Genomic DNA, 24968 nt, shown 5'->3' with positions numbered 1-24968 from the left:
TTCTTCTTGAAGATCCATTTGCACCCGACTGTTTTACGACTTGGTACATTGTCAACCAAGTTCCAAACTTGATTGTCATACATGGACGGTATCTCGCTGTCCATAGCCTCTTTCCATTTAGCAGCCTCAGGGCCTACCATGGCTTCCGTGTAGCTGTTAGGTTCATCCAGACTTACCAGTGTGTTATCACTGATAAGTGTATCACCTTCCGCAGTAATATGGAAACCATAGTAATGCTCAGGTGCATTCCTAACTCTCGTGGAACGCCTTAGAGGTACAGACTCGTCTGTCAGATTAACAAGAGTTTCCTCCTCAGGTTGATTGCTAGGGTTTGAGGTTCCTTCACCACTTGACTCTTGAATTTCTTCAAGGTCAATTTGCCTCCCACTGTTTCCTTGGCTTATGAACTCTCTCTCTCAAAAGACTCCCCTCCTCGCTACAAAGACCACATTATCATTGGGTCTGTAGAAGAGGTAACCAAATGATTTTTGTGGGTAGCCGATGAAAATACACCTCTCACTTTGAGGTTCGAGCTTATCGTGAGTCTCGCGCCTCACAAAAGCCTCGCAACCCCAAATCTTGACGTGATGTAGATTGGGAACTTTTCCAGTCCACATCTCGTGAGGTGTTTTGGCAACCTTCTTTGTAGGGACTAGATTAAGGATATGGGCGACAGTCTCTAAGGAATACCCCCAAAATGAGATTGGTAGCGAAGCTCGACTCATCATGGAACGAACCATATCCAACAAGGTCCGATTACGCCTCTCCGCCACACCATTCAACTGCGGTGTCCTGGGAGGTGTCAATTTTGAGACAATCCCACATTCCTTAAGATAGTCAAGGAACTCGATACTAAGATACCCTCCTCCCCGAACGGATCGGAGTATCTTGATGTTCCTGCCCAGTTGATTCTCCACTTCCTGCTTAAACTCTTTGAACTTTTCAAAGGTTTCTGACTTATGCTTGATTAAGTAGATATATCCATATCTACTATAATCATCAGTAAAAGTCACATAATATCGATTAGCATCCCTTGTGGCAGTTTTGAAGGGTCCATACACATCAGTGTGTATGAGGTCCAACAAACCCTCACCCCTCTCACAAGTACCAGTGAATGGTGACTTTGTCATTTTTCCAAGTAAACAAGAATCGCAACTATCATCCGACTTTAGGTCAAATGATTCCAAAACTCCAGCCTTTTGGAGTTGGCCTATGCGCTTCTTGTTAACATGTTCAAGACAACAATGCCACAAGTGTGCTTTGTCTGAACTATTTGAAGAATCAATACACAACACATTATTTCCTAGATTATCTATAACATTCACAACTTCATATACACCATCACAAGGTAATGCTTTAAAGTAAAATACATCATTGTAATAAACATTAATAACACCATTATCATTATCAAATGAAAAAGTAAACCCTTGTTTGTACAAGCCATGAAAGGAAATAATATTTCTCGCCATTTCAGACGAGTAACAACATTTATTCAAATCTAATATTAACCCATTATTAAGCAATAAAGAATAAACTCCTATCTTGGTAACAGGCGATGCTTTCCTATTCCCCATGATTAAGTTTATCTTCCCGTGCTCCACTTTCTCACTTCTTCTTAGGCCCTGCAAATCAGTACAAATGTGAATACCACAACCTGTATCAAGCACCTAAGAGTTAGTATTCAATGAGTTATTAGACAATATAGTGTAAATACCTGCATGGGTGGGTTTAACTTTCCCATCCTTTACGTCCTGCAAGTATTTGGGGCAGCTTCGCTTCCAGTGCCCCTTTTCCTGGCAGTAGAAGCATTGTGCTTCCTTTAGGTTTGTAGAAGGAGGAATGAAACCTTTCTTGGTTCCACTTGAAGAGGAGCCATCAAAAGACTTTCCCTTGGTACCCTTAGAAGGGGTCTTCCTCTTCTTCCCCTTTCCCTGCCCAATTGCCAGAACAGGAGCAGTAGTAGGAGTAGGAGTAACAGCTGATTTGCTTTTAAGGCCACTTTCAGCGGTCCTTAAAAGTCCTTGAAGCTTACTTAGTGTGACTTCCTCCTTGTTAATATGATAAGTCATACGAAACTGATCATAACTTGGAGGTAAGGAATGGAGAATGATGTAAATCGCCATGTCCTCAGGGAAGTCCACATTAAGCTTCAATAACCGGTCCACGAACCTTTACATTTTCTGCAAGTGACCGGTGAGGGACTCTCCCTCCTTCATCCTAGTTGTTATCATGGAGGAAATGATTTCATACCTTTCCTGACGAGCACTCTGATGGTACCTATCCATCAGATCCTGGTGCATCTCAAAGGGTAGAAATCTTCATAGGATTTCTGGAGTTCTGCTGTCATTATGGCCAACATGATGCAAGACACCTTAGTGGCATCTTTCTCATGGGTAGTGTACTCAGCAATCTCCTCAGGAGTAGCAGTCGACTCATCGATAACCTTTAGCTCCTTATCGAGGACATACTCTTTGCCCTCATAGCGAGTAATCATTTTGATGTTCCTGATCCATTCATTGAAATTTGAACCATTAAAAGTGACTTTCCCACACAAGTTCATTAGGGAAAAGGAGCCTGTAGGGTTTGAGCCAGTAGCAGTGTTGGAAGACATCTGAAAGAAAGAAAGACAAGTTTTATTAGATAAAGAGTCCTTAATAAATCACCCAAATGAAATATTAAGGCTATAACCCAACAAACTATTTATAGTTGGAAGAGGGGTGTCGTAATCCAAGCTATAAAATATTTGAAGGTAGGTAAATGACGATTTACCAATTTCCACCACAAAAACGAAATAGATTATTAAGTTTTATTGGATTTGAAATTCCTAGATCTTTTGAGATACATTGAACTTTCAATGGCATGTTTGAATCTCGAATGTGCCCTCTCAAGTTTGTGACTGGGATGCCGAGGATCACAAACAATGTGTGAATAACCATGCAAATTGACTTGGTACCCTTAACTTTTATCACCTAATCGATGTGCCGGTTAACCATACGCGCTCCACCCATCTATGATAAAATTAAGTTACCATTTGCCACTCTTACTGGTCCTTGTTAGTGTGCCGGTTAACCACACGCGCTCCACTAATGACTTGGTAAGGTACAAAGTGAAATTTCATGGGCTAGCACCTATTTCACATTTTTCTTATAGTAACTAAGATTGGGAATTATTAAAGTATAGTTACTTTATAATTTCATTATACTTTTAATGAGCATTAAGGTCTTATCCTACCCGTTCGGCTAACGACCCTCCACCAGTCAAGGAAGCGGTGGGTGAGAGTGGACACCCATTAAGCTACCATTTTATAGGCAACAACCTTATACCCCCCTTATAGACCGGCTTCGTGAATGAGGCCTACTAACGGTAAGGCTGGCTTATTCTTATACATATCTATATATTTAAACTTTTAATATAATAATAGTATAAGGGTTGAATTTTAAACTTTTAAAACTCTAAGGTTCAATTTGGAAATTAAAGTATTAGGGTGTAAGACTTTACAAATTCCAAAACTTGAGGGCAAGTATTGAAACTATTCAAGACTTTTCATTTCATAACTTATGAGTTTAATGGTCCATTAAAATGAAGACTCTTCGTTTTATGTAACCTCTTATTCTTTAATAACACTTTTAAAGAAGTGACTTTTGGTTATCCATAACTTGAGGACAAATTATAGACTCCATCATTAGGCATTAAGATCAAGAATCATACTAATAAGCAAGTTACACAAAATTCCTATGATCTTCTAAAACTCATAAGTATAAACATTCATATCAAACAATTTTCAAGAATCATATTAACACATATAAAACTTGAAATTTGATAATAACCATTGAATATGGATTAGCATAATCATTACCACTTCAAAAACAGATTTTATAAGTCCAAAACAGTTTAGGGTAATGATTCTAGTCCATTTCCAGCAGCAAAACTCGAAAAACTGCTCACTGGATGACAAACTCGTCGAGTTCTCAAAGGAACTCGTCGAGTTCATGTATTAACTCATGAACTCGGCGAGTTTTTGGCCAAAACTCGTCGAGTTTTCTTGTCTGGGCAGTTTTTGGCTTTTGAAAAACAAGTTTGCATCAAGTATCAAGTAAACAAGCATAGGCTCTGATACCACTGAAGGGTTTTGAGCATTCTAACACTCCTAAGGTGTACATGCAACCCTAGAAACCTTGGATCTATGTTTTACTAAGATACATGCAAATTTGATTTCCAAGGTTCTTAATCTATCTAGCATAGCATGAGGAACTTTTAAACATAAATGCTAGAAGAAGAACATACCTTTTGTTGTTTGGATTCCTTGAGAACCTTATAAGCCTAGCACTTCAAGTGTGATGCCTCAAATGTCTCACGCAACACCACAACACTTGGAATAACCTTGAGAGAAGTTCACTAACACCTCAAAATCGGCTAGCCCTCTTTACTTGCTTGTAGTAGTGCCAATTTTGCTAGACAAGGGGTCTTTATATGGTTGTGACACAAGTAGGGTTACACCATGTAAACCCTAATTGTCATGGCTTTCCATATTCCATGATCTATGGGTTTGTAACCTCCATGGACTATCCATGGAGCACCTTATGGCTTTTAGCCCAATCCATACAAACCATGGATCATTAGCCCACTATACAAGAATAGATGATTTACACAATCAACCCCATATATTTAATTAGTCTCTTTTTGATCACTTAATTAATTCCAAATTAATTCTTTGATCAATACTAATTAAATAATATTATTAATATATTAGAACTTCTAATATAATAATAATCCTTAAGTGTCCTTTCTCTCATTTAGTCTATCCAAGTGTTGCAATGTCATGCAAGCCAAATGGACCATGCCAACCGGATCAAGTACATACCAGAAATAGTTATGGACTTATACACCTTATCCAACAGAAAATACCTCAAAAAACGATGTTACAATTCTCCCCCACTTGACTTATACTTCGCCATCGAAGTTTGATGCAGCGAATAACTCGGGGTAATGCTCCCTCATCTCAGTCTCCGGCTCCCAGGTCCATTCGCAGCCTCACCGATGCTGCCACTAAATCTTTACCAAAGGTATCTCCTTATTGCGCAAAACCTTCATCTTTCTTTCCAAAATAGCCACCAGTCTCTCAATATAATTCAGACGCTCATCGACCTGAATATCATCTAAAGGAATCACTGTATTGCTGTCCAACACACACTTTCGTAACTGAGAGACTTGGAAAGTGTTGTGTATCTGACTGAGCTTGCTAGGCAAATTCAACCGGTAAGCCACCCTGCCTACCCTGGTGATCACACGGAAAGGTCCAATATATCTGGGACCCAATTACCCCCTCTTCCTGAAGCGTATCACACCCTTCCAATGTGAGACCTTCTGGAGCACCATATCGCCGACCTGAAACTCCAACTCTGATCGGCGCCGGTCGGCATAGCTCATCTGCCGACTCTGAGCGGTTTGCAGTCTCTGCCTAATCTGTTGAATAAGCTTTGTGGTCTGAAGGACTACTTCGGTCCTTCCCATGACTCTATGACCAACCTCTCTCCAACATATCGGGATACGACATCTCTGACCATACAAGAGCTCAAAATGTGGGGCATCAATGTTGTAGTGATAATTGTTGTTGTAGGAGAACTCTACAAGAGGTAGGTAGGAATCCCAACTCCCACCGAAATCAATGACATAGGACCGCAACATATCTTCAAGGGTCTGGATGGTCCGCTCACTCTGACTAAAATCTAATATTGAAACTTCAACTTCTGTTTTTTTTAAAGAAAATTAATATGCTACTCCATATTTGGAGTGTTACTATTCATTTGTCCAAAAATAGGGTAAGAAATGATAATGTAGAGTTAGATAGGAATGAAGGTAAAAATGAAAAAAAAAAAAAAACAATGGCATTCGGGGTGAATTGAGGATGCTCTTAGTAGTTAATAATATGTCTTTTACTTCTGTGATCCCAACAAAATTATCAATTTGGTTTTAAACTATTTCACCTTGATAAATATAAAAGTTTAATCTACATGTATTCTTAACTTATTTCTATCGTGATCTTACTTTAATGTAAGAATGATTGTAATGTAATATCACATGTAACATAATAATATGAAACTTTTAGTTTGTAACATTTAACGAACCATGATAATTGTGGTTGTTTTCTAAAGGTTAATGTTATTAAGTAGTATTTAGATGCTTCATTCCCTTCTTAGGTGTTCCTCTCTTTTTTTAGGTGCTCAGTTCCTTTCTTATATGCTCTATTGCTTTCTCATATGCTCAAATCCCTTCTCAAATGCTCCACGTTCATTCACGTGCTCCATTGAACTCTAAATGCCCCATTAAAAATGTTCTGAATGTTCAAGTCACACTTAACACAACCAATCCAATTAAGCACTAGACAAGTTTTAAAGTGTGTTTTAATTAGATTCCTTAAAAAAATAAAATGTTTTACCGCTCAAGTTTTTTTATATACTTTAGGAAAAAGAAGTAAAAGTTAACTTGTTTACCTGTTTGATTATTGTTAATGATGAAAAAGGTGACTTGCAATTCTTCATCAAGCTTCTTAGCATGAATTTTGAAATAACGCTATTTCTCGTAGATTTTTTTTGCGAGCCATAAGTTTTCCTCACAACTAGGGCTGTAAACGAACCAAACGTACACGAACAAGGTCTTGTTCATGTTCGTTCGTTTAAGTTAGCCGAACAACAAACGAACACGAACGGATAAACGAATGAGATTTTCTTGTTTATGTTCGTTCGTTTAACAAATTACCTTGTTCATGTTCGTTCGTTTATGTTCGTGAACATGCTAAACCAACAAACATAAACGAACAAAGATAAAAAAAACACAATTGAACATATATGAACATAAACGAACATATAATATAACAATATAATAAACAAATTAAATATAAATAAACTTAAACAAACAAACATAAACGAACATCATAAACGAACGTTCACGAACATAAATGAACGAACAAGACCATTGTTCATGTTCGTTCATTTAACTTAACGAACGATAATTTTTGTTCATGTTCGTTCATTTATTAAATAAACGAACATAAACGAACTTTCCGCCGAACAGTTCACGAACGGTTCGCCAAACGTTCGGTTCGTTTATAGCCCTACTCACAACTGTTTAACGATGTTGATTTGTGTCTGAAAAGTATATTTGCAAGCGTGCAAACAATTTTTTGTAATTATTGTAGTATTTTTGTAAAAATACGAAACAAAGTATTTCTTATAATGACACACTAGCACTTATTATGTGTGACATCCCCAATTTTCTCGGCCAGAAAAGACCGATTTGTTTATGCTTTGTTTTATAAATCAGAGTAATCTTTTAAAGAAAACGGTTGCGGAATTTGTTCCCAAATAAGATATGATAAAAATTTATCAAAACATTTCTCAAAGAGAATGTACTTTTCATTAAATAATAAAATCTCGGGATGTCATGTTCCGATACAGATCAAAAGCATAAACAGTACCATATAGGCCTTACAACATTTATTTATATCTAATGGCCTATAATCCAAAATCTCTCGTCAAGTCCACCAACTTATACTCTTGTGCCATTACCTGTAATGCAAAGAAAACTGAGTGGGTCAGGCTTGGGAGCCTGGTGAGCATATAGGGTTTTCAACCCACAATAATATAATTTTTATATTTAATCATCAAACAAACAATCCAATTACCCATCCCCATTATCTTCTTTATTTCTTAAATTCTTACCTTAAGAATCCACTATCATTCATTCCTTCGTTCCTAAGGATTGAACTAAGGAATTGGCACAAAGTCCATTGCTGCCCGAGGTTCATCCACGCAGTACTAAATCCATAGCTACCAATGTTCATCTATACGGTACTAAATCCATAGCTACCAAGGTTCATCTATACGGTACTAAATCCATAGCTACCAAGGGTCATCTATACGGTACTAAATCCATAGCTACCAAGGTTCATCTATACGGTACTAAATCCATAGCTACCAAGGTTCATCTATACGATACTAAATCCATAGCTACCAAGGTTTTTAGAGTACACCGGTGAACATCAAGTCCACAACACCTACAAGTTGCGAGCTTGCTAGTGTTCCACAGGACTGTCTAGAATAGTCCGTGGTTGTCATCCCTACTCTGCTGAATGACGGGGGCCATCGTTTGGGTAAAGGTTTCACTCATTTTTCACCTGTCACCCTCATCTCATGATCTATATCATCTTTCATCTCATCCTCAAACTAATCTTTCCTCTCACACCAATTATTTCATCTACTCATGTTCTACTCAACATATTTGTAGATATAAATTACGTATATAGTTTAAATCATATACAAACCTGTATAAAACATTCATCCAACATCCATCTCAATATATATATATATATATATATATATATATATATATATATATATATATATATATATATATATATAAACACATAACACGTATTTCATAGCAAATACTTCATATCTATGTGTTAGAAGAAAGTAACTATACACTCACTTGATAAGACAATGATCGGACAGCACCTCGTCTCTTAAAATAAACTTTTCCGATAAAACCGGGATGTTTTTCTTGAAAACCGGGCTTCTTGCGGGCAGAGTTTCGGCTCGGAAACTTTACTTCTCGGGATTTTCGGGACTTCGGAACTTGCTTCGGGGCTCGGGAATGATACCGGGGCTTCGGGGTAAAAGTTGCACACAAAACGATGCAAAACGAGAGAGAGAGAGAAGAGAATTTGAGCAAAAGGATCGGCTGCCCTCGCATGCCCTTTTATAGAGGCTGAAGCCTCGCATTACGCTGGGCGTAATGCTTCGGTACGCGGGGCGTAATGCTTCGGAAACGTCATCGCTTACGTCATCGGAGCACTCGAGTCCGAGGCGGTTCATGCACCGAAGTACGCTGGGCGTACTCAAAGGTTACGCGGGGCGTACCCTTCGGATAAGCTTTGGTATGCATGCCACGATCTTCAAAAATTCATAACTTTCGCATATGAGCTCCGTTTTCGACGTTCTTTATATCCACGCGTAGGTGAGACTATGATCTACAACTTTTATTTAGACTCCGTTGGCTAATTTTGAATTTATTATTATTATTTTTATATTATTTTTAGTAGGTCGGGACAGGAAAACTTCGTTATAAAATCATAACTTCTTCATTTGACGTCCGTTTCTGTCTGTCTTTTTACCGCTGGACTACTAACGATGAGATCTTCGATTCTCGTTTAGATTGTTTCGGCCAAATATCACTCGATCTCAATTTCGAGATTTGGGCTGTATACCGCTAAGTCGAAACTTAGAAAAATCATAACTTCCTCATACGAAGTCAGATTTAGACGTTCTTTTTATGCACGCTCTCGGTTTAACGTATTCTACGACTTTCATTTAGATCGCTAAGGCCAAATATCGCTCTAACATAAATTCACTATTTACGTCGCGTTGTGTCGTGCCGGTTCTGTCGCGAAACTTCGACAGGTCATAACTTCTCCGTTATAACTCGGATTTCGGCATTCTTTATATTTTTGGAAACCTTGTGACATATACCTCAACGTGGTTAAGATTATTCATTCTAAATAAACTTCCATCAAAAAATCATTTTTTTGATGCTTATCGTCTCTAAATTGACTAGCCCGGATCTACGGGCGTTACATTATGGTAACTTTAGTGAATGATTCTTAATGAGTGTTCGGTGGCGGCATAATATTTGAAGGAATGAAATATGTATAAGAAATTAAAATCCGAATTAATTAGAATCAATTATACGTTTGGTTGACATAAAAATGTAATATATTTTTATGTTTGGTTTTCAAATTTGTCAAAAAAAAACTAAAAATTAAATTAAATAATATGACCAAAATACTATTTATTATTATTTTTTAAACTTATTACTATTATTAATAAAAAAAGGAAAAAAAAAATATTTATTGAACTCTTATCCGTGCAAACCTATGGTTTTTTTTATTGAATTTGCAAAAAATATAGCTTTAAAAAACAAAAATATATAATTATACCAGATAAAAACAATTAATACACATCTTAATTTGGGGGCTAGATTTATGGTCACTTAATTAGGAGTTTGGAAGGGGGTGGAGGGGGTATATATGTCTGTGTGTGTGGAGGGGGGGGGGGGGAAGTGGGTTGGCATATGCGAGGAGGTATGGAGGTAGGTTTAAGTATGGTGAGGGTGTAGGTGGGAGTAACATAATGGGTATGCATGCTATGGGTTTGTGTAGGTGTGTTGGTAGGCATGTGCATATTCCGGAGGTATGATAAGTGGATAAGGCGATTGAGGTGGTAAGGTGGAGTGAGTTAATGAGGTAGGATGGATGGGATATGGGCAGATGAGATATGTGTGTAGGTAGGTAGGCCAGCGGTAAGGGTTGGGGTGTATGGATGTGAGGGTGGGTGTGACAAGGTATCGTGGGTGGTAAGGTATCGTGGGATGGGTGTGTATGGTTATATGTGTGAGATGATTATAATCTGTTTTGATTTGATAAATAGTGACTAAAATAAAAAGGAGTTAAGAAAACATTTTTTAATAAAAAATAAAAAATTGAGTGTAAAATATTTGTTCTTAGCCGAAGAATGTCGAATTCATTAAAACATATAATTTGATAATCCTTTTTATAATTATAATTCTATTAATTTTGTTAACCAAACATACGTTTTATTTGATTTACATGGGATAATGACATGTCTACAAGTTTTTGTCGGTTTTACCATTAAAACCCGATGTTTGCATAAAAAAAATACCCTCTGGTTTGATAGAAATATTCGATTTTATCATTTTTCTGGTTCATGAAAACCCTTAAGTTTGATTTTCTGGTTCATTAAAATATTTAAGTCTGACATAAATAGTGATAAAAATAAAAATGAGTGGGTGTGACACGGTGAGTGAGGTGGTAAAATATGGTAGGATTAATATATATGGTTGGATGTGTGAGATGATTATAATGTGTTTTGATTTGATAAATAGTAAATAAAATAAAAGGGAGTTGTGAAAACATCTTTTTTAATAAAAAATATAAAATTAAATATAAAATATTTGTTCTTGGCCAAAGAATGTCGAATTCATTAAAACATATAATTCAATAATCCTTTTTATGATTATAATTCTACTAGAAAGGTTACCCCCGTTATGCGGGGGCCAGAAGCTTTCAATGTTGTTTCCGAATTGATAAATATGACAGACATAGAAAGTGCAAGGATGAAAAGTCTGGGCTTTGCCCTGGACAAAAAATATAAAAGTTTTGACTGCAAGGACCAGAAGTGTGAAAATGGCTAAAGAATTAAAGGGGTAGGAATTAGCAACTTTTTAGAAAAGGGATCAAAGTTGTCAAACCGTTAAAGTTTTGTGGCCAAACTTTAAATATTAAAAGGTTCCAAAAAAGTGTAAAAATATTGATTGCAAGGACCAAAAGTGTCAAAATGGGTAAAGAATAATGAGCAAAGTTGCCAAAAAAACATCCAAATTTAGTATTCCTAACTTCCAACAATAATACAGGGACCAATTCTGCCAAAAAAATGGGAAGTTGAATGGAACACAAACAAAAGGACATGAATAAATCAGTTAAAGAAGTACAGGGACCGGATATATAAATCAAGGGACCAAACCTGGACAAAGTATCCCAACTTCACTATTCTTTTCTTCCACAACTTTAATATATATATAATAATTAAGTTTGTTAACCAAAGATAAGTTTTACTTAATTCACATGGGATATGACATAAAAACCTTTAAGTTTGCAAGTTCTTGTTGGTTTTTACCCTTTTGTAGAACTTAGGTTCATTAAAACTTGATGTTTGCAATTTGTTTTTTAATTTTACCATTTGGGCTATTAAATCTCTTACGTTTGACAAGAATGTTCAATTTTATCTTTTTCTAATTTATAAAAGTCTTTTAAGTTTGGTTTTCTGGTTTATTAAAACTCTTAAGTTTGATATAAATTTTCAGTTTTACCTAGGGGTGAGCAAAAACCAAACCGATAAAAGAAAAACCGTAAAAACCGCAATAAACCGCCACCGGAAAACCGAAACCGATGCAAAAACCGATGGTGCGGATTTTATTTTTTTGAAAAACCGAATTTATTGGTGCGGTGCGGTTTTTATCTAGAAATCGGACCACCAAAACCGAACCGCACCGCAAGCTTATTAACAATAAAAAACTCAAAATTACAGCTTCTAAATGTGAGGAAACGAAATGACACCATGTCATACAATCATAAATATTCACATGAACACTACGGTTAAAAAATCATATCGGTGAACATAAAAAAACTGCACCATATGATTGACTCGGTTTAAAACCGACACCGAACCGGTACAAACCGAAACCGCACTCAAAAACCGCAAAACCAAACCATTGAAAAACCGCACACAACGGTTTCTAGAATTCAAAAATCGCACCTTGCGGTTTGCGGTTCGGTTTGGCCCTAAAACCGCACCAAACCGCACAATGATCACCCCTAGTTTTACCTGATAAATTTGCAAAAAAGATAAAATAAAAAAAAATGCAAATTTGATACATTAATAAACCAAAAATAGGACTTTATGTAAGATAAACAAAAACTTACAAATATAAAGGGTTTTATGGCATTTTGCCCAATTTACATTCCAACTATTCCAAAAAATAAAAATAAAAATAAATTATTTACCATTCTTTTACCAACATTCTATACATATTCACTCATTAGATGGTCAAAAAAGTCGAATTGTAGTTACAAACTACATTATAAATTTTAAATTTTTTTTTTTTTTGATGACATACAATTAGATGAATAATATGTATAATTTTAAAAAATAACTATCCAATTTAATTTAAATTATTTAATACTAACATAAATCAGTTTATAAATACCCATATGAAATACAACATAAGACCTGTTCTAGTAGATGTTGGAGGTTGCTCAATTTTTTCGATATTCACGATAAATTCAAGGGTATCTGGCCAACACCTCCGCCCATAAATACGTCGATTTCTCCAATCAACTCCGCAGCCTGCCAATTATCAACCTCACAAGTTTTCAAAGGTTCGGATCTCTCGAGTATTAAACTTAATCGCCGGTTGAAGAAAACGACGTTCGATCGGCTGATTTTGGCGTTTGATTGAAGCAAATCGAACGGTTGTTTGATCTAACATCACCATGAATCGTTTGTCTTCGCGTACCACTTCAAGGATTTTCACGATTGTTTGAATTAAGAGATATATAGATCGTCTTCTGCCATCGTTTACCAGTTCGAGGGTTCTCTTAACTGGATGTACTTGAAGATCGACGGAGTGTTATTTGTTCAAATCAGAAGAAAAGAAGACGTTTTTAATTTGGGGTTTTGATCTGAAGGCAGCTCAAACATTGAACACAGGTACTGAAAGAACACATAAGTATTGTAATTTTCAGTGTTTTTAGGTTTATTTCCCAATGAACGAAGAGGATTCGCGGCTGTCTGATCGATGTACATAAACATCTGACGGACCTCCAGTGATTAGATCTGATACGTATGTTCGTCTCCGGATGTGTTTACCGAAGATGCGTCGTTTACTTGATGATTCGATGAACTGGAGAACCTAAAGATGTGCGTTACGATTTAAATATCCTAACATCGAAAGCAGCTAAAGGGGGTTCCCGAAGGAACGCTTGTTTCTACATAGGGCACGGATCCACGATGAACTACAAAAAACTTGTGATTTTGTCTCATATATGAACGTCGTTTTGACTTTGATTTACTTCCTCGATCTGATCTGCGACGTTTCATCACTTGTTCGTAGAAGAATCTGACCCATCGAATCGTGTTTTGAGGATCGGATTAAGAAAACTCCAACTCCTCTGGATTTTTGGGCCAGTCTCCCAGATCTATAAAGAACTTAATGGATGGCTGTAATCACACATAAAAAAAATCGTCCTCTATCTTCCATTAACGAAACATCATATTGACGTCAATTCTACTTCTTTGATTGGCGTGCACATATGGTTTCCAGACCTAATCATATTTAAACCTTGTCAAAACACCTCATGGGATATCTTGCACATGAACGGATCTCGTAAGAACTGAATGAAGGATTTACTTTCTAACTTCTCTTCTGGAGTTCCGATAATGTTCTTGATGCATCATCCTCCAATAGCTTTAATAAATCTGGTCAATACTCTATACACACAACCATCTCCTTTAGACACCATGATTAAAGCTGAAGTAGTAATTTTACATATGTGGGTCCTTGATGTTGGGTAGATTGATTTGTTCTGAATAATATCTTGTGACTTATAACAAGGTTGAATCTTGTTTAATAACAAGTCGTCTCCATGTAACAGAAGCTGATAGTGGTACAAAACCTGTTTCAACTACAATGGACCTGGAACTTGTGAAGTTTATCAACTCAGATCTTACATGGAATGCTGTTAAAAAGGGCCATAGGAGCATGATGAGGCGCCCAAGGAAGCCAGCAGCAAGCAGTTCAGCCATTAAAATGCAGGAATCTGTAGCTTTTGATTATGAGAAGGTATTTTATATTTATTTACTTGTTGTTCATATATCTTTATAAAGCAACATGATTTTTACTCTTGTTTGTGTTCTTGTAGTCTGGTGTAGCCATTCTTGGTCAACACTTTGGTGAAGAAGTAGTTGATGTTCCTATAAAGAAAAGAATTCTTATGCTTCAGTCTCCATCTCTCAGCAATGAAAGGGCTAATAGGTCAACTCAACCTCATCCTCCCTCTCCTCATCATGAGAAACAAGAGTGTCATTCAATGAAGTCAAAACTGATAGAGAAACAGATTCCTGATCTTAATGACTTCTTTGGTATAGAACTTCTTGCAGCTGCTGCATGCCATACCTCTGTTTATGACACCCCTACTCCCATGGAGTCTTCTGCAGTCGAAGAACACACAACAACAAAAATTGTTGAATCATACACCGAAGGTGTAATTGTAAAAGACGATATTGCCCCTGTTGACTCAGATGATTCATCAGTTCAAGATAACACATTCCCAGTTATTATTACAAACGATAATGGGAATAGTGAGGGTGATAAAACATCTGTTCCTTCAAAAGATGTTAGGTTGCATTGGGATTTGAACACTGTAATGGATGAATGGGAAGAACCCTGTTGTGATATTCTTGTTGATCCTCATTCTGAAAAAGGGTATCTAAAAGATGATGATTCACAGAATGAAACTAGAAATTCTCAACAGGTGAAATCAGATGCAATAGACAAGTCTGAAGGTATTCAGGCTGTTTCTGAAGTAGTACAAGGTGGATCATGTCAAGATGATAAGGTTTCTTCAGAAGATCGTCTCAGTGATTGCTGTGGGTCAAACAAAGTCAAAGCAGGAGGAGGCTATGATTCTCCTGTTGAAGATGGTGAGTTAAGAGACACGTGGCAAAAGAATGAAGTGGAAGAAATGGAGTGTGTAGACTATGAATCAGATAACATATATGAAGATAACTTTGATGCTATTGAATCAGTTAACAATGAAGTCATTGAATCACTCCCCAACAATGAAATCGAACAAGATGATAAGAAAAACATCCCAAGTATATCAAATCAGCTTCCGGAACCTTCCAAATCAGAAGAAAAGTGTAGAACTTCGTCTTTTGGTGTTCATAGAAACAGGTAAACTTTATGTTCTTTACAAATAACAAAATCCAGTATTTCATAATTTTTTCTATCTTCTAATTCTTTTTTTTCTTGAATTCAGATCTGAAAACTTTCAAGATTCTTATTCAAGGGGTAAGAGGGATTTTGGTCAAGAAAAGTCAACGGGAAGAGATGGAGTATCTTACCATGGTTGGGATTCAAGAAACACTCAGAATCACAGGTACTCTAATAACAGGCCAAAACATGTGATTGGAGGTTACAATCAAAGATCCAGTTCTTACAAGACATTTAACACAAAACCAGAAAGAAATGAATCATATGGTGTTTATAGTCGTGATAGAGTTAAAGGTGGATTAGGGTTTCATCAACAAGGTTCAAGAAGAGGTGAAGACTACAATGGTCATGATCAAGAAAGAAAAGTCTCTTCCTTTTCTCCAAATTTCACCCGTGGGCCCCATCTTTCAAGATCTAGAAGACGATCTAGGTCAAGATCAAGGTCAGAGTCTCCAATTGCATGGAATTTTCAGAAGAAAAGCAAAGTGGATACAAAAAGAGAAAGAGAAAGAGAAAGAGAAAGCCCAGATCATATTCATATTCATAAGACTGATAAATACAATAGCAACATCAATGGTGAATCAAGAGATAGGAATAATCTTGGAAGAATGAAGTCATCAAATGATCATTTTTACCCTACTTTTTCACGTTCAGGAAGGTATCCACCACAAGGAAGTGGTCAATATGATGAAAAATACGGAGGGCGTTTTCGGTATTATCATAAAGATAATGGGTTCAGATACACTCGTAATGAAAATAGGTACTTCAAAGATCCAGTTGGAGATGGAGTGGAATGATTGCTTCTGATTCACAAGGGGATTATTAGTTGGTATATAAGAGACTTTTTTTTCTTTTCTTAATTGTTGATCCTCTTGTTTTCTTTACTATAACTTTTTTTTTTTTTGAGTACTTTTAGAACTTGGTAGGGGTATTTAGGACAAATTTTCGTATTGTCTTCTGAGTTTCTGTTCTTATTGTAATATGTGAAATTGAGAAAATTAATCACACAAGGCAGAACTTTATTTTCTTAAAATACTTCTACTTTTCTTCTTTACACACACAATGCAAACTTCAATTCAAGAAAGAAAGGTATATTTCATTATATTCTAAAACTTTTTTTTACATAATGTTATATAATTTATAAAGAAATATTCCCATTTCTTTCACCAGGTAAAGCTGATAGACTGAAAAACGAATTTTTTTGACAACTCAGATGAGCAAATCGCTGCCACGTCATCCCTCATCATCTTTGGACCACTTACAAGAACTCCAATTCTAGATCCTTCACATTTTGTAAGTATTTCTGCATTATAAAATAAAAGATTATAAAATTAACTCATAGTGATAAATTAATAATTTTAGTTAGTTTTCTTACTCTTGAAATCTGGTCTTTCTCCATAGTTAACATTAGTAGAAGCCCCGATTAAAGATTCATAAGGAAGACTTTCCATCTCTCTATCCTCATTATAACACCAAGAACTCAAACCTGGAGACGCCAATGGCGAGGGTAAATCCGTAATTTGAATCTGCCCCATTTCTTTCAAATTCCTTCTCTTGTTCCACAGAAAAGCGATAGATACAGTTATAGATATAGCTGTACATATAAACACCATACTACAAACCGACCTTATAGAATACGAATATATCATATTTGTACCCTTATCAATCGGGTATATATAAAATCTTGTGAAAAGCGCGATAAACACAAGGGAAATGATAAAAGAGAACACAATTATCATTCCCAACCAAATCCAGTTATTTTGCCCTAAAATTGGAGAAATCGGTGCATCAAGGGGATTCGGTTTGAACCATATTGTTCTGTGAAGGTGTTGTTCTTCAGTTGTGTGCCCTATTTCTTGTGTTACATAAGGGCAGATTTGTAATTTCAAGCGAGATATATCAAGTGTAGTGGGTGAAATAGGAAGGATAAGTTGTAGCATCGCAAGATCTTCAGATTTTTTGAAAGATGGGATAAGGAGAATTTGTGGTGTGTTGTTGTTGTTGTTGTTGTTTTCCATGTGAAGAAGCTCACGAATTATGGAGATAAATGGAGTGATCCCACTTCCACCACTAAACATCACAAGCTTGTCATACCTGTGTTAATTTTTAAATTTTTTTATTGTTAAATAAATCATAAAAGTTTTGGAAGTTTCTCGATTTTGATCATTTTATATAGAAATTGGTTAATAGTTGATGGTTTGCTTACTGTTGAAAATTGGTTGAAATAGGTCCATATGGCCCTTCCACCGAGACTTGAAGATGATCCATTGGTGAAGGCATTGAAAGCTTTTCATAAAGCTTTTGTGACCAACTTCCTTTACTTTTAATAACAACACTTAACTTTTCATCATCAAAATTACTACTCGAAGTCACTGTAAATGGATGCCATTGTAGTTTTGATATACTAGGTACATTCACAAAAATTAAACTCGTTGGATTATATTTAAGCCCTGAAAAAAAAGAAGAATTTAATCAACTTATATGTTAAAATTTATTAAAATATTTCGATTTACCTCGTGTTTTGGAGAAGTTTAATTCTACAACTTGGCATGGTAAAACTCGCGCTGAAACTAAACGGACTTTTTGTTGGGATTGTAGGAGACGTAGGATTCGATCTATCAGAAAGAGGTAAAAACCCGGGAGACTGATCCAAATATAAGAAAATCCAACATGGAGTATAAAAAACACTACAAAAAGAATATAAAGGTGGTGTGAGTAAAAAAAGAGCTCAAATATATTTCTTCTGATACGCGATACGCTTGTTAACCAAATGACAATTCCTATAAATAAACCGACTTCTCCCGCCACATTCGATATCCCGATCTTCTCCCATTTCATCATCTACATCAACACACAATTTTCAGTTGATTGTTTAGGGTTTAAGGTTTAGGGGTTGGGGTTTTGATTGTCTTACCTGTGAAATTTGGTGTGTTGTACCCCAAAAGACGATGTAACATAAACCATGAGCAATGAAGAACATCATAGTGAGATTTCCGATCCATATGTGATACTTGATGGTGGATTCTGATGTGAGACCAAGTAGCCGGAGCACCGGTGACCCTCTAGTCACTGGAAAAAATAAAAGGGAGAGACATATGTTGCCAATAAGTCCTAGCATCAATGCTATGCTGTCTAACTTCACTTCCCACCTGGTTAAAGATATTATATTTAATTTAAAATAATGGTAATTATTTATGAATGATAGTTTTTAAAATTTATAAATATACGTAAGAAACTATGCTTTTGGAAATTGTTGTTTTAATTGTATACGATAGAACCTTAAACTCACCGTTATTACTGGTTTAACATTCTATACAAGAATGTTAACTTTAAGGATCTATTGTGTACAATCAAAACGACAACCCTTATAAATCATTAACTCTAAATGGATGTGAGATTTTGAATTTTCTTACACTTTTTCGCCCATTTTAGATGCGGATTGTGTAGTGATATTGGCAAACATGGCATGTAAGTAAGCCGAGAAAGACCAAACCAAAAGTGCCACAAACATGATGAGAAATGACACTTCTGTCCAACTAATGATCCCAAGAGGACCTCTCACAATTGCTAGTTGTCCCCATAAGTTGTTGGGTGTACTTTGATGGTGTGAAAGCTTGTTTTGAAGGTGAAGGTATATACATGACATAATTGCAATTATGAGGATTGGGGTTGTGTATATTACAATATTTCCACCTGAAAATATAAGATATATATATATATATATATATATATATATATATATATATATATATATATATATATATATATATATATATATATTTGAAGCAAATTAAGATAATTACTTTAATGGTATCTATCAATTACTAGGTTTACACGAACCTTGTTGTTGACCGAAATAGGATGAATTAGTGGCAGAATGGATACGAGGTAACCAATGTAGCCAAAATGTGTTTGTAGGCATCATCACCCATATCATTATGTACCCTAAGAAGATGGTGATCACCATTACCTTTATTGTGAGTTGAATCATCTTGTTTGTACGTGTATGCTCTAAAGATCGAATATTTGTTTCCATTTGTTTCTTGAAAATGTGTGTGTGCGTGTGTGTATTTGAGGTTGTTGAATGGAAGAAGTGAAATGCAAGAGACCCTTTAATATAGAAATGGTGTGACGTTTTGGTAAATTAGTAGTCAGACTGGAAACATTTAGATTCAAGAGGGGATTTGTAGTACAAATTAGGAGCTTGCTTTCACACTGGGCAAAAATGACAATTCACATTAGGTTTAAGACTAGTCAAATTATGTGGTGTTTTTGCACATTCCCTTATTTTGTTTGTTATTCGAAATTATGTTAACGTAAGATGAGTATCTATTGAAATTAATGTCGAAGATTTTCATAGGTTGATTGATGGAGGGAGTAAACAGTTTATTAGATGTCTTTTACATTTGATAATGTGAATTGCACCGATCCTTAGGGCTTATGTCGCTTTTAAGGCATGTTTGAGATGTGATCATTCAAAATACTTGATAAAAACGTTATCTTGTAATTTATTCAATATTATAAGAAAATGGTCTTGACCCTTTAAACGATCCTAAATGGCATAAATACATGTTAACTTCATGTCAAACAATGAGTTTTGTAATGACTCGAAACTAAAGGTATGTTTGGCAACATGTTTTTGAGAGTTTTTAAGAGCTTTTAGCTTCTGCCTTTTAAGAAAAAAACTCGAATTAATCTTCGTTTGAAAGTACAAACTTGAAGTTTTTATTTTATATGAAAAATTCATAATCTAAAAACTAATTTCAATGATTTTTGATAGCTTTTAGAAGAACTTTTAGCTTCTAGTTTTTATATTTTATGACAATTCACACATAAAAAGCTTATGAAAGGTGTTGCCCCACTTTGACTTTCTCAAACCTGATGGAAATGGTGAAACATATTATAAGTGTAAAAAGTGTATTAGCCACTAGAAATAACATCGGACTGTTGGCATCTATAACCACCGATGGATTGGTTGCTATCTATCTTTGGCAACCCATTTCATTGATAGTTCTTGGTGCTTGCAAAAACTAATCCTTAATTTCATTTTTTTTGCCTCTATCACACACCGGTGTTGCTACGAGTAATCATGTTTTTAGCCTTTTGAAGGATTGGGGAATTATAAAAAAAATGTTTTCAATTACTTTGGATAATGCTTCTTCCAACGATGTGATGGTTGATTTTCTTAAAACTGAAATTGATTCGCTTTTCTAAGGCCATCATACTTTCATGTTAGGTGTTGTGCACACATTATGAATTTAATTGTGCAAGACGTTTGAAAAAGATAATTGATGTTGTAAATTTTAATAAAGGTCGGAGTGAGTGTAAAGGAAGAAAATCTAGTGTTGCACATGTAGAGTCACAAATTTACAATTATCTAAGGGTCTAAGTTAGTATTAGACATAGAGTTTTGCAATATTTTTTAGAATCCTATTTGTGAGTTTACCCATGCCATTTCATATACAAAATAGTCTTTAAATAACATGCCATTTCAAGTAACCAAGAATTATTATCCATTAATCACCACCGAGTTGCCCAAAACATAAGAAACATAAATCCTAATATGTTTCACTACAATACAAGTCAAAAGCTTGACTGCATAACAACTATTACAAAAACTATTAACCACAAAATCCCATTTTACTTTGACCCTCTTCCTCTTGGTGTCTCTGTCAAGATGAAGCTAGGAAACTCATCATAATCCTTCTTCATGTATGACCACATTCTTGGAGAATTAGGGCTTCCAAAAATTGGGGATCTTTCTCCAAATGCATCATCTTCTATTATCGGCTCAAGTATCTCCTCCATTTCCATCTCAACAAACACATTTTCATCCCTTGGTTTTCTTGCTACTTGATTGCGTTTCACAGATTCACAACAAACATCTATAATTCATATAAACAGGTTATTAGCTAATTACTTGCAATTGAAAATAGATGAAAAAAAGTGAAAATTATGACAATACCTTCATGTAGCCCAATGTTCTTCAAGAACTGATCAAAATCCAAATCCAAAGATTTCTTCTGTGATTTCACACATTCATCATGGTTATGAAGGAATCGTTCTTCTGCAACAGCTATTGAGTTCTTTCCCTGATTCTTTTTCTTTGAAGATTGTTGCTGCTGAGTCAATGGTTTGACCGTGTTTGTAAGGTCACCCAGTGCTTTCCTGCCACTAACTTGAGTCTTCTTGGAGACACCGAGATCTTCCCCAATTGGAATCACATTCTTGGGATTTTGTTTTCTTGATGTGTTGAGTGCAGGTGGTTTTCCAGAGTTTGAGATGTCGTTAAGTGCTTTCCTTCCTCCAAGACCCCCTACTCTGTTCTTTTGAACAGTCTTAACACCTGAAAGGAACAATCATATCAAAAATGGATATTAGATTACAATCAAAAACTGGAAAAAGTAAAAAGATTGTAAATATTTTATCAGGAAACATACCGTTGAAGTGAACACTGAAATTCTGATCTTGAATAACATTCATCGCCATCTTTTGTAATCTCGATTTGATTTCCTGCAGTCGGCAAAAACAGATTTCAGGCATTGATGAAGAAAACACGGATTGATAAATCGTTTATGGGGAAATTGGTGAATCAAATTCGAGAATGTAAAACACGCAGAATAAATGCGATTTCAAATGATTTGAAACCCTAACAAAGAGGATTTATTGATAGGTCAGATTCATTGAAATTTTGAAGTTCCGTTTCCGAATTCACCTACGAGAAACTACAGACGTTTTCGACACTAATAAATGCGATAATGCGCTGCAGATAGATATTTTAATCAACGAAAAATAGAAACTAAACACGAAAAATCGAAATCAGTTATTAAACGAACAAATCGATATCTGTAATTCAACTACTAACATACAGACAGACTAAATTAGGGGTTTCTTGGAAGAAGAATACTTACAGATTAGTATAGCGATCGAGCGAAAGAGAGTGAAGATTTTGTGCTTTGAACTGCAAAATTTCTTTGATGGAAAACGATTTTTTTGTAAATATTTTATCGAAACCTTCGGTATATAAACGAGGGGGAAGACTCCCTCACAACGGTCATATTTTTTCTTTCTTTTTACTGTTTTGCCCCTGGAGTGGCAATTATTTACATCAATTTATTTTCCCACAAAATTTTGTCCGTTCATGTAAATAAAGGATCTTAACAAGGGTTTAATACAAAGCCTAGTTTTTTTTTTTTTTTTTTTTTTTTTTTTTTTTTTTTTATTTATAGAAATACTTATATTTTAAACAAAATCTAATTTTTATATATTTCTTTTTAGTTTATGAACAAAGCATATTACCAACAAGTAAATTGGATTTATTTAATATAAGACCTTATATCTTTGTATTTTTTTCGTTTTAGATTTTTTTTTATCAAAATAAATTCAACTTTAACCAATTAGACATTAAAATTTCACCTCACCCAGTTGGGAATCCGGTTGACTCGTCCCAATCAGGGACATGTATTTCTTTCAAAAACGGATATTGGGTATGGGGTCGGGGTTGAGTATACCAATCCCCAACCCGCCCGCCCTTACTTTGATGACATTATATATATATATATATATATATATATATATATATATATATATATATATATATATATATATATATATATAGCTATGTTATTTTGTTTCTTACATCTATTGTGTGCCCGTAAGCATAATTCTAGACCAATGGATGAATAAAATCAATGATCATGATCTGAAGGTCTACGATATTACAATAGAGTAACATATACCATATAATCACACAAATTTCAGCAGAACGGGTGTTTTGGTCAATTAACCTATATTAAAAAAAAGAAATTTGCGGATTTTAAAGGATAATTAATTTCCTTTTTTTAAATATGATATTTTTAAATTAATTCAAATTTAATTCTATTATAATTTCTAATACTAACCGATATTATTCTGTCAGAATGACAGAGAGTCAAACATAAACTAGTAAATATATTTTCGATTTTATTCTTTCAGAATATGGTTCATTCAATATAGTTTTTATAATCAACATGCTTCAAGAATTATACAACATTCTATCAAGAATAACATTTTCTAAAGAATACAAATTTTATTTTTTAAGAATCAATAATTACATTAATTCGTAAAAAATAAGACTTACATTTATTCTTAAAGATTAAAACTATGAATAGTTAAAAAAATAAAAATAAAAACATCAAAATCTAACAAAAACACTAATCCATTCTGAAAGAATATTATTGTTAAGAAACACTTTATACATTTTAGCATAATACATTCTGCTAGAATACTCTCGTTCTCCATGTTTTCTTCTTTTTCCATATCAATGACAGCCTCTTCAAAATCTATATCTACAAGGAAAACATAATCAACTTTAAAATATTAAAACTTTTAGTATATTCTAAAAGAATAAAACTATAAATTCTAATAGAATGTGTTAGACATTAAAGACTTTTAATTTATTCTAACAGAATGTAATACTCGAGTCACTTGATCAAGTATTCCCCGAGTCACTAGATCAAAATAATCGACTTAATCTAATTACAAGCAAGAATGTGGGAGATATGACAGTACAAAGATCACAAAAATTTTCTGAACAAAGTAGAAGTGCTAAAAATATAGCTGTAACATCCAATGTTCGAAGGACTGTAACTTAGCCAATGTTAATCCAATTAAAATGGCTTCAAAACCTAACTTTTAGCTAACATAAAGGAGAACATGCATAAAAAAATTTCAAATCATTCCAAGCTAGTATGAGAGAGATATGATAGTTCAAAGATTACAAAAAAAAAATTGGCTGAAATATTTGATTCAAGCATTTTAGCAAACAATTGGCGGGCAAAATCAGATGCCCATATCTTTATACTCAATTTGATGAAACATACAACATATGTAATTAATAAATACATGAATGTGACTAAATTTACAATAAAAAAGTGTATACCTTTAAGTACTAACGAGTAATTTGAGATTCCATGCCATAAAATCGAGATTCCATTATGACAAAATTAGAACTTGATCTTCCTTTCCGACAGAATTAGAACTTGATCTTCCATTCCGGAAGAATTGCTGTCAGATACACCCATAATCAAAAATTTGTGGTAATTATCTAATCATAAGAATCAAAATTGCAAAAGGAGAGAGAGGTATAAAGGACTTACAGAAACAACTTATTTCCTGAAATTTGCTAATTTCACCATCACCACCTGACATGGATTTCCAACTTCACTATTTTAATCAAGAAAAGATAGAGGCAAAGGGAGAAATAACCCAAATGGTTCCCTACGCTTGGTTATGATTTTCAATTCAACATCGGGAGAAGTTGAAGATGATGGCAATGTTAATGATTATCATTTATCAACCAC

The 24968-nt window shown here is 34.8% G+C and overlaps 3 protein-coding genes across 3 annotated transcripts; 1 reads left to right on the top strand and 2 right to left on the bottom strand.

Annotated features, from left to right (window-relative positions):
• Positions 1–12855: 12855 nt before the first annotated feature.
• On the top strand, positions 12856–16660 carry LOC145138117 (uncharacterized). Its single transcript, XM_079072259.1, has 4 exons — positions 12856–13343; positions 14288–14475; positions 14555–15588; positions 15674–16660. The coding sequence occupies exons 2-4, from the start codon at positions 14323–14325 to the stop codon at positions 16422–16424; spliced, it is 1938 nt and encodes a 645-aa protein (XP_078928385.1). The 5' UTR covers positions 12856–13343; positions 14288–14322; the 3' UTR covers positions 16425–16660.
• A 130-nt stretch (positions 16661–16790) lies between these two features.
• On the bottom strand, positions 16791–19736 carry LOC145138116 (ferric reduction oxidase 2-like). Its single transcript, XM_079072258.1, has 7 exons — positions 19468–19736; positions 19041–19320; positions 18542–18776; positions 18141–18468; positions 17834–18077; positions 17003–17721; positions 16791–16930 (listed from the first exon to the last, which is right to left on the bottom strand). Exons 1-7 carry the CDS (start codon positions 19661–19663, stop codon positions 16791–16793), a joined length of 2142 nt encoding a protein of 713 aa, XP_078928384.1. The 5' UTR covers positions 19664–19736.
• Positions 19737–21116: 1380 nt separating this feature from the next.
• On the bottom strand, positions 21117–22614 carry LOC145138154 (uncharacterized). The gene is made up of 4 exons (XM_079072288.1): positions 22539–22614; positions 22068–22140; positions 21593–21973; positions 21117–21512 (listed from the first exon to the last, which is right to left on the bottom strand). The coding sequence occupies exons 2-4, from the start codon at positions 22114–22116 to the stop codon at positions 21268–21270; spliced, it is 675 nt and encodes a 224-aa protein (XP_078928414.1). The 5' UTR covers positions 22117–22140; positions 22539–22614; the 3' UTR covers positions 21117–21267.
• Between the last annotated feature and the right edge of the window lie 2354 nt (positions 22615–24968).

The sequence above is a fragment of the Lactuca virosa genome, chromosome 9 (genome assembly GCF_052849685.1).
Source record: "Lactuca virosa cultivar CGN04683 chromosome 9, Lactuca_virosa_CGN04683_v6, whole genome shotgun sequence".
Taxonomy (NCBI): Eukaryota; Viridiplantae; Streptophyta; class Magnoliopsida; order Asterales; family Asteraceae; genus Lactuca; species Lactuca virosa.
This window is presented reverse-complemented; position numbering and strand designations above follow the sequence as displayed.

Coding starts and splice junctions, on each gene's coding strand:
- LOC145138117 (XM_079072259.1), top strand. CDS start 14,323: ATGGACCTGGAACTTGTGAAGTTTATCAACTCAGATCTTACATGGAAT. Junction 14,476..14,554: donor TAGCTTTTGATTATGAGAAG/GTATTTTATATT, acceptor GTGTTCTTGTAG/TCTGGTGTAGCCATTCTTGG. Junction 15,589..15,673: donor TTTGGTGTTCATAGAAACAG/GTAAACTTTATG, acceptor TCTTGAATTCAG/ATCTGAAAACTTTCAAGATT.
- LOC145138116 (XM_079072258.1), bottom strand. CDS start 19,663: ATGGAAACAAATATTCGATCTTTAGAGCATACACGTACAAACAAGATG. Junction 18,078..18,140: donor AAACTTCTCCAAAACACGAG/GTAAATCGAAAT, acceptor CTTTTTTTTCAG/GGCTTAAATATAATCCAACG. Junction 17,722..17,833: donor ATTTCAACCAATTTTCAACA/GTAAGCAAACCA, acceptor AAATTAACACAG/GTATGACAAGCTTGTGATGT.
- LOC145138154 (XM_079072288.1), bottom strand. CDS start 22,116: ATGGCGATGAATGTTATTCAAGATCAGAATTTCAGTGTTCACTTCAAC. Junction 21,974..22,067: donor TTTCAGTGTTCACTTCAACG/GTATGTTTCCTG, acceptor TGTTCCTTTCAG/GTGTTAAGACTGTTCAAAAG. Junction 21,513..21,592: donor GAACATTGGGCTACATGAAG/GTATTGTCATAA, acceptor TATGAATTATAG/ATGTTTGTTGTGAATCTGTG.